Here is a 9,832-nt window from a genome sequence, read left to right on the forward strand (position 1 = left end):
GCCAGTTAAACTTATTACAAGTCTTATGAGGCTCCTATAACTCATTTCACTTGGCTGATTTAGTATACAAGCACAAGATGCTACAATGTACCCGACCAGACCCGAGTCAAAGGCACATTTAATTGGGCAGACACATTGTTCCACAAGGTTATCTTCCGAGTACTCATTTAACTGGGCAAACATAGTGTGTTTGCTAAGCAGGGTTCTAATGATCATTTAACTGTACTGACACAGTAGGAAATATGAAACAAAAATGAAGACACAGATGCAAAATCTTTCTTTTTTATTGATACATAACAAAATGTAAATAGGTGTGTCAATCGGAATAGATCTGGTACATGTGTATGTACACTTTGCCTGGTTTCTTTCTATCACATTATGTCTGATTAAATGAGGGTATATTCATTCAGAGGCATTCATACAATAGGCCTTATACAAAATCAGAGTTCGAAAATACCAGTGGACGGATATGTTTTCATCAGGGACACAGTAAAAACTTTACTTTCTTATTCATGTATAATTATTGCAGGCACTAGAAAATTTAAGAATATCACATTTTTTTTCAAAACTGTCACAATGCACTTTAATACTGCCCTTGGCCCCAGGGGGCAGTAGAACGAGAGGTGCCACCCTTGCATGGCATGTTAGTGACACAGTCAATGTTATAATGTTTACAGTGCTATGCCTGTTGTGGAGATATCGGTGGTAAAACTTTATGTCTCTCCGAGCCAGGTCTATTTACAGACCCAGGCCGTGATAAGGCCTGTTCCTCCTCTGTCTGTTGCATCCCATTTCCACCAGACGTCATCATTTCTATCGGATCCATCATCTCCGTTGGTAGATTATTGCTCGCCGACAATCCATTTGCAACTGGGGACTGAAGATCTGTTGTCCGATGTAAAGACGAAAGCTGTGAAAGACTCGTGCTTGCTCGAGAATTTTCTTTACTTGAGTCGGGAGACGTTGGAAATTGTTCTTTTAGACCTTCTGGCTCTGGCGGTGTCGGTTTTGGATGAATTTTCTGTGTCGGCGAGAGCGTTGTCACTAAAGGATCTGGGGCTGTATGCGGTGGAACCCTGAAAAGTTTGATAGAGTAATAATAATTGATTGATTTACTTTTGGCTTATAGATATAAAACAATACTCTAATTTACTCATATAGCCTATGAAACATGGATTGGATGGCAGCACTTCATTGGCAGGTGATTCCCATCGAATTCCATTTAGATATTCGTGGCAGCTTATAAATCGAAAATATAAAATTACTTGCAGGCCCAGTAACGGACTATAAGTCATGAAGAAGTCGCCTTATTCATTTCAGCTAGTTTACCTGGAGGTCATCTGTGGATAAAGGGTTGGAGACACATATCCTGCCACTGCTTCCTTTGCTGCGCTGTGTCGTCTTTTGATTGAAGCCTCCTCCTGAAGAGAAACACACTAATTATACCCTGTATATACTGGATAGAGGATGAAATGTGGTCAAGTTTTGCCTGATCCTTTTTAGTTTGACTCATCAATTTTTCATACCAAGAGTCCCTTTTCTGTACTTCTCATATAAAAAGACCAAGTGCCATGTGAGAATCAGTTTCCTGTCCTAAATAGTACGAAGACTAGAAGTTTATCATGAAAGAAGTTGTTTTTCATCAATGGGAGAAAAATGACTGGGCAGATATCCTAGCCTAGGACCAGTGCAGCACTGAATTCTAAACCTGCCCCCTTCAGAACTCTGAGGGTATGATACATACCAGAACTCCAATTCCTTGCACCAGGGGAGGTACCGGTGACATCTGGGGCTTCTTGATCGTACCAGGATACTGCTGAGTAATGCTCTCTGGCAAGCTGGCACGAGACCAAGCTATGGAACCTGACGTTGGCTTGTTATTCGCAGGAGTTGTAGCAGAAGGGTCAGACCCAGGTGCATCAGAGTTCTCCTCCGGGTCGGCGGGTTCTGGGGTTGGCAGATTAATACCCAGGTAGTCCATGACAAGGCGACGAAGCCTCTTGTATGCCTCAGTTATCTCATCTGTAAAGATAATCATAGGTTTAGCGCACCAAATTTCCACAGTGGGATGCAAGAGCTTCTTCTTCACTTTCAACTGAAACAAGCCAGTCTCTTCAGATTCCCATCTTCACTTTGTCATTCTACCTACCACTGTTGATGTACATATCAAAGAATCCTGGATGTTCTTGGTTATATTCCGCATAGACGTCTGCTCGTTTCAGGGTCGTCTCAATTTGTGGTTCCGAGTACAGCCCTCGTTCACGCAACCTCCTCTCGTGAGCTTCTTTCGTTATTGGCATAATGTAGACGTAGCGTGGCTCAAAATATGTGTTTTTCAGAGTTAGAACCCCCTAGAAAAGAAGTCGGGTTTTTAAAACATTGGTCTTCGCAACAAAGATATTGAATTCTTATTACAGGCCTAGAAACAGCTGAAAGAATAAGGGAGGAGATGGTACAGAAACTAGTGGTTTCCAAAAAGGTTGTCAAAAGCACATCCAACTCTCACTGCCATATGCAGTACAGACTGAAGTATAACTAAAGTGCAAAGAGGTTTGGCCTCCTAACATAACTTCAGTTGGTTCTGTAGATGTCAGATCACGAATTATCTCAGACTGACTTTAGCAATGTCACACCTCTAATTCCATGTGAACTATGCAGGCCAGCCCTTCCTTTGCAATGCTCTCCACAGAGTCCAGTGTCAGGCCATACCAGTTACCAGCATACTGGTAGGTGTAAAGGAAACGACCCTGAAGACAGAACAAGAAAATGGTAAATTGACACAAAACAACTTGGCATGATACTATGAGAAACTCATTATTCTGATCAATAACGGATCCAATCTGGATTTGAGATCAACAGTTCACAGCGACAGGAATATCAACCGCGTGCATCCTTTACTTGTACTTACTTGATCAAAACAGTTTTATGAATGCTTTGTTTTGTTATTACATTGATGACAGGAGTGTCAGTAAGCAATGGTTTGACTTACATATCGGATTTCTTCCTCAAATTCATCAATATTAACAAAGTGGAAATCCTTGTCCACTTGTTCATTAGGATGGGGTTTACGGGTTGTGTGTGTGATACTGAAATACAAAAAAATACATAACACTCGAGCATCAAGGAAACTGCTAATGAAGGAAACTTGAATTGTTACTTAAGTCTGCAGGCAGACTCCAGAGTTGGGCTTTAACATTTGGAGTACAATTCAAAGCTACACTAAGAGTCTCCTGCTAAATCTCCTATGTGGTGGTGGAGATAATGGAAAGTACTGCAGAGTGCACAATCTTTGGCCACACTAGAACTAGAATTTATTGCAAACTGTCACTTACCCATAGCCAAAATAATCAGGGAATTCCTCCACCAACTTTAGCGTAAGGTCTTTCTTGCCAGAGCCTTGGGGTCCAACCAGAACCAGCATTGGGTATGGTGTCTGCACACTTGGGAGTGTACATTCAAGAACTGTGCTGGGTTGGAGGAAGGAGTAGACCACATGCATGATGTGATCTCTGGAAGCCACAACCTCCATTGGTGGGGAGAACATATTCACAGATGCCACCTGTAATAGAGTTAAAACCTTGATTGGAAGGATTAACAAATGCGACTTACAATACACAACACCAGAACCATCTTCAATGGACAGCAGATATAACTGCATCGCAGTAATTTTTGCCTTCTTTAACCACTGGAGTGAATGCATGAACGAATGAAAATTTGTTGCTCTATGATGGAGAGATTCTGGTTCTGTATCAGTGGGTTTCATGCCAATATTTATGCGATAATCTCCCTACCTTCCCCATTGGCATTGCAAAAACATCACCTAATATTACTCTGTTCCAATACCACATCTCCTGACAGTGGAAGATATCGGTTGATCATGGTACTCTGTTCTCGGTGAGTATTAGGTCACACAGCAGCCTCTTCCTGAATACTAGAGTAAAGCTGTGTTTAAAATTCTAAAACCGCATACCTTTTCTTCCACATCAACCCGCTTTCTGTCCAGCTCCACCAGTTTCTGAAGCCGGAACAGGATGGAGAGTCGATAGTCCGGTAGCTCTTGTATGGGGTTCCTCATCAGGTTGAGGAATCTTAACATGGGTAGCTCCTTCACAAACTCTATCTCAGCTAGATCAATCACCTTGAAGAAAATGTGAGAAGGCTGAATAACAGACTGACAGACAGAGGATGTTGGAACAGAATGAAAGATCATTACATGAAGGTTACTTGGTAGTATAGCCTTGAACCCAAACTTATCATCATACAATTTGTGTCCAGGATGGATGAAAGAATCTCATCATTTTCAATAGTATCACAGTGAGTGATGTGTGGGTAAAAATCAGGTTCCTGCTAAGTACAAGATCCTCTGCAACTTTTTATACAGTAGGCCGACACTTCAGTTCCTTTTACTGAGATACTGACCTCATTGTCTTCAACGTTGATCAGTTCCAGGAAGGCATGATCTTGAAGTCCTTCCAGGCTCCGGATCTTATTCCCCATCAACACAATATGCTGAATTTTGTGGAGTTTCTCAAGGTTTTCCACTTTCTTGATTTGATTGTAACACTGAAAGAAAGAAAACAAAGTTTTCAGAAAATAGATGAAAACAATTGAGAAACTGCAAACACACTGGGAATTATTACTTTGTTACCACGACAAGGAGGGTACCTCAAACGAAACGTCTTTTAAATAAGCCAATGTTTGACACCAGGATAGATTGATAAGCTCTGAAGTTCCCTAGTCCTGTGTTATAAAGATTAAGCAGTTGAGAGAAAACTCACCAGATCAAGATAGACAATGGGCAAATCATCTAAACCCTGGATGCTCTTTATCTGGTTATGCGCAATGCTCAATGTCTTCAATCTCTTGCAGTTCTGCAGGCCACTGATTACTTCTATTTCGTTATCTGTGTTCAGGTCAAGGAAAATTTTTGAAACTATCCACATGGTATAGAACCCGCTATGCAATTACTCATCAACTCATGATTCACAGACAGCAAACTCAATCTGCCTATACTTAACTCAACATTAGGTTAAAAGGATACGATCAAGTATCAGACTAGAAAGACAATGATGAGCAGACAGATCAGTCATCTCCGTAATCTGGTTGTAGGAAAAGTCCACAGTCTTCAGGTTCTTGGGTGGTACGAAATCGAGAAGAGTTTTGATTTTGTTGTGAGAGGCATCTACTTCAATAAGATGCGGCATGTTGCTGAGAGGACTCAGATCTGTTACCTCATTATAAGGAAATTCAAGCTTCTGAAGATGGACGTAGTCGCATAGGATGTCCATGTTTTTCAGCTCGTAACCCTGGAAAAAAACGATAAGATAATTGCTTGCGGATGTTAAGATTACAGCGGAATAACCAATGAGAATTTAGCTTGGCATCTTTTGTACATAAGAAGTAAGAAAAGATTGCTCCTCTGAGCACTGCAAACCAGACAGAAGACAATTTTCATAATTTGTTAAAATATTTGTATTGGCTAAGAGTTGACAACTGACTACTTCATTAGCCCCTGTAGGAAGATCAAGAGAAACCTGTGGGTTTACAAAACAAAATTTGACAAATCATGACTTTCAACAACACCAGACTTCAATTAAATACTTACAGGAATTTTCAAGTGGAGATACACTTGCATGGTTCCGTCAGCTGATCTGCCAAGATTCGAGATTCCTCTAGCAATGGTGCGCTCATCAAGGATCCCATCTGGAGACAGCTGTAACAGTGTAAGATATAATGAAATATTCACAAACTGAATCGATGAAATGCAATGCCCCCATGGCCATGCCACAGTTTGATCATCATCATCTCTTGTCTTACATGTATGTTACTACGTATGCACAGTGATTGCATCGCTCTTCACTGATGACAAAATAATCATCATATAGCCTTAGGCATGCTCATACTGTGGCTGTGGCGCGAGGCTAGCACAGATGCCGTATCCATCTCTAGCAAAAGGTGATGATGACGGCTCAGACAAATCACGAACTTGGTCATAAAGAGATTTCTGAACACTGACATGACTGAAACAGTGTGAAATGGGGCTGGCATGTTCTGTTTAGTACTGTCATACCTCTGCATCCTCGTCCCCATCCTCCTCATCAGAATCTGGAATGTGATCTGGTGCGTCCAACAAATCGGGGTCGTCTACACCGATGTCCTCTGGATTTAGTTCATCAATTTGCTCGTCATCTAAGTTTAGGATGTTAGTTTCACCACGGAGTAGGTGTGATTCATCGTAGAGCCCCTCCATCTCCACCCCAGAGGAAACATTTCGCAGAGAATTTGTTTTCGACGAATTTCGCTCGTCCGCCATGTTTGTTTTGGTTGGAGACCTAGGTTCGCAGTCATTTGCTGGCAAGGAAATAATTGAATAATAATGGTTTTCAACGTTACTGTGTCAAAAGCAGAGCAACAACATTCAGTTTATTCAGTAAGAGACAAGCATACAATTTTTGCTAATTACTTGATTTAAATAGTCCATTTTACGAAAACAATCCCAAATTTATTGGTCACGTGATCCATCTTTTTGTGCGGAACATTTTAGCGAAATGGGTGAGTGCGGCACGTGTTGTCTACAATTTTGCCTTAAAATCATCATTTGTGAGGTCTCTTGTCAATTGTCAATGTACACAACGAATAACGAAATACTCCACAAATATCTTAACTGCATAACTAGTAGCATATTTGACTGAACATCGTAAAAGATCCGTGGCAAGTGTGGTATCGAAAAATAAAATGGCCGACTGGCTTCTTCAAACATGTACAAAATGTACATGACGAGTGCCTATCATTGCTCTGTTCATAAAGGACGGAATGTATAGGGTTTTCTGTTCGCGATAACCCCTAACTAACGGGAAATACCCAGGCCCAGAAGCTGGGCTTTTCTCTACACTCCTCTGGGTGATGATGGATCTAGTGGCACCTCATTTTGATTGCGGGTTGTTAATTTTGTCATTTATATGTCAAATTTCTATTCGCTTTGATTTTTGGGGAATTTGTTATTGTATTCTCAAGCACTTGATTTGTCATTCTGCGAATGTCTTATTAGCTACATATTGTTTTTCCTGATTTCAGGTAAACCAAGTGGGTTGAGGACAGCTCGTAAGCTCAGGAACCACCGCAGAGACCAGCGATGGGCTGATAAGACCTATAAGAAGGCCCATTTGGGAACGAGATATAAAGCCAATCCCTTCGGAGGTGCCTCCCACGCCAAGGGAATTGTGCTTGAGAAAGTGTAAGTCTTGCAAATGCTGTTATCCAGAAACAGCGGCACAATAAATAGCATCTCAAAAAAAGCAACTGTTTCAACTCTGTAAATTGTTCGATTTTAGAATGAAGAAGACTTCTGGATCTGCTATGGCATAAGATGGAAATGGGGCAGTATTCTTAATTCTTGATATATCTTTTTTCAGTGGTGTTGAGGCTAAGCAGCCTAACTCTGCCATCCGTAAGTGCGTCCGAGTGCAGCTCATCAAGAACGGAAAGAAGATCACGGCTTTCGTACCTCGTGACGGTTGTTTAAACTTCATTGAGGTAAGGCTGGGCCATTGAAGAAGCCTGGCATTGCTGCCATTTTATTCCAGTGAAACAAAACCGCACTACTGTCCATAACATAAACTGAGTTATGATGGTCTAGGTATCTTGCAGACATTTGAATCGTTCTTTAAAATCCTGGGGTGATCTACTAATACCATTTCAGTTCAACATTTTCATGTTCTGTTTTGTCTTTCAGGAAAACGACGAAGTACTGGTAGCAGGATTTGGTCGTAAGGGTCATGCCGTCGGTGATATCCCTGGTGTCCGTTTCAAAGTTGTCAAGGTTGCCAACGTCTCGTTATTGGCCCTCTACAAAGAAAAGAAGGAACGTCCTCGTTCTTAAGATGTAAATTAACATGTAAAAAATAAATTCTAAAATAACAAAATATGGACTTGGTCTTGCTTATCACTGTACAAAGAAAATGGGTGGCTCTTCGAACACACATGATGCTGTTAGGACACTTTCAGCCATATCGCTGAGTGTCTTAACAATTTCACCCAATTGGGAATTGCAGGCTCCATATGATTTCCGTTAGACCAAGTATGGATTATCTCCAATCTATACCTTGTATGATGGTTGTAGCTGTGGGTGGTGATGGTATAGAGCACTCTCTATCAATGCCATAATGCAAGGTTACCACAAAGCTGATTCCTTGAAGGAATGCTGTAACTCCCACCTCCATGACCTTGACTGGATTCTGTTGTCCGTCTTGGATAGTCTGGAAGAAATAACTAACCCAGTTGTCTTCTCTGGTGTTGAATTCTCGGGACCGTAATCCACCTGGAAAGTTATCTGCGACTTGGCAACAACATGCTAAAAAGTTGGTTCCAAATAAAAAACCATGTCCAGATGATGGGAGTCCTCCAGTGTGATGGCCTCCATCACCGTCTTTGAGGCCCCGTCTTATATTTGGTGGAGGAGCAAGCTACCGCAATTGTCCAAGTGGTCTCCCATCCACATTCCTCCTCGGTGATGGAAAACCTTGGTATCTCTAACACAAGCAGCCAGTGCACTACATGGAATCTGGTGTACCTCAAACATATTGTATCCCCGAGACAACATCAGGATCCTTCTGCTTTTGGTAGGTTGGTGGTCCTAGATGAGACCGTAGTGACGAGACAGAACCATTAGCACAACTCTCCATTAAAGACAATGTTGGTGGTACCAGATGTGACTGTGGTGACAAGACTGAAGACACTATTGCGGTGAAAGGTACGAGATATGACTGCCCAGAAAACAAGAATGTGTGGCCACGACCACCAGTGGCACACACCAGCAGACCAACTGTGGTTATGGTCCTCTGATACCAGTGGGCCACTGCCCCACCACTCGCTCCTCTCGCTTGCCACCTGAGCTTAGACCCGCTGATGACCAGCGTGGGAGACCGGAGACTAAGTCAAGTTGGAAAAGACATAAGGACTATCCCTCCTGTGGCACCAGCCACTCGTTGTGATCATGACAGAGAGGACTATATCACCGGTTGTGAAAGACCAGAGTTTATACGTCCTGTAAGAGGTAGCGGACTTGGCCTCCTCATTCACATGATACAGCTTGTAAGACACAAGGGACCAAGCTGTGAAAGACTGGAGACTATTCCTCCTGCTTGACCATACAGCGGTTGCAAGAAACACGGGAATTTACAGCCAAATGATCTACGAAAGACAGGGAACGACCAGTTTACCCTGGCTAAACAAGTCCACTGGATGTGAAAGACATGAGACAATACCTCCTACTACTTCAGCCACCGGCGACCAAGTTGTTAATGGCAGGGGCTCTTCATGCTACACCAGCCACTTGTTGTGAAAGACAAGCGACTAGACCACCAGTTGTGATAGACCGGGGTTTATATCTCCTGCTTCACCAGTCACAGGGTGTGACAGACATGGGCTTATCCCTCCTGCTCCACCATATAGGTTGTGAGAGGAACGGGTCCTCCTCATTCACCAGATACGAAGTGGGAGTGATAGATGACCAAGCTATGAAAGACTGGAGATCAACGATTCCTCCTGCTTTACCATACAGCGGTTGCAAGAGACACGGGGCTTTACAGCCAAAGGTTACGAAAGACAGGGAACGACTAGTATTAACTGGCTACACCAGTCCGTAGTGAAAGACAGGGGACTGTACCTCCGGATTCTGCTTCACAAGCCACCAGTTGTGAACGACAGGGGACCAATGAAAGTTGTAAAAGACAGGAGCTATTCCTCCTGCCACAACAGCCACTTGTTAAGACAAGCAACTAGACCATCAGTTGTGAAAGGCGGGGTTTATACCTATCTCCTGCCCCACCATATA

The 9,832-nt window shown here is 42.5% G+C and overlaps 2 protein-coding genes across 2 annotated transcripts; one reads left to right on the forward strand and one right to left on the reverse strand.

The window, feature by feature from the left end:
- Nucleotides 1–266: 266 nt before the first annotated feature.
- Nucleotides 267–6,306, reverse strand: LOC135490805 (leucine-rich repeat and guanylate kinase domain-containing protein-like). Its single transcript, XM_064776322.1, has 13 exons — nucleotides 6,071–6,306; nucleotides 5,606–5,713; nucleotides 5,042–5,306; nucleotides 4,779–4,903; nucleotides 4,420–4,563; nucleotides 3,971–4,138; nucleotides 3,333–3,559; nucleotides 2,990–3,086; nucleotides 2,634–2,747; nucleotides 2,150–2,351; nucleotides 1,745–2,022; nucleotides 1,330–1,421; nucleotides 267–1,076 (listed from the first exon to the last, which is right to left on the reverse strand). Exons 1-13 carry the CDS (start codon nucleotides 6,248–6,250, stop codon nucleotides 680–682), a joined length of 2,397 nt encoding a protein of 798 aa, XP_064632392.1. The 5' UTR covers nucleotides 6,251–6,306; the 3' UTR covers nucleotides 267–679.
- Nucleotides 6,307–6,518: 212 nt separating this feature from the next.
- Nucleotides 6,519–7,922, forward strand: LOC135491083 (small ribosomal subunit protein uS12). The gene is made up of 4 exons (XM_064776730.1): nucleotides 6,519–6,552; nucleotides 7,075–7,234; nucleotides 7,413–7,533; nucleotides 7,733–7,922. The coding sequence occupies exons 1-4, from the start codon at nucleotides 6,549–6,551 to the stop codon at nucleotides 7,877–7,879; spliced, it is 432 nt and encodes a 143-aa protein (XP_064632800.1). The 5' UTR covers nucleotides 6,519–6,548; the 3' UTR covers nucleotides 7,880–7,922.
- Nucleotides 7,923–9,832: the final 1,910 nt, after the last annotated feature.

Source organism: Lineus longissimus, chromosome 7 (genome assembly GCF_910592395.1).
Source record: "Lineus longissimus chromosome 7, tnLinLong1.2, whole genome shotgun sequence".
Taxonomy (NCBI): Eukaryota; Metazoa; Nemertea; class Pilidiophora; order Heteronemertea; family Lineidae; genus Lineus; species Lineus longissimus.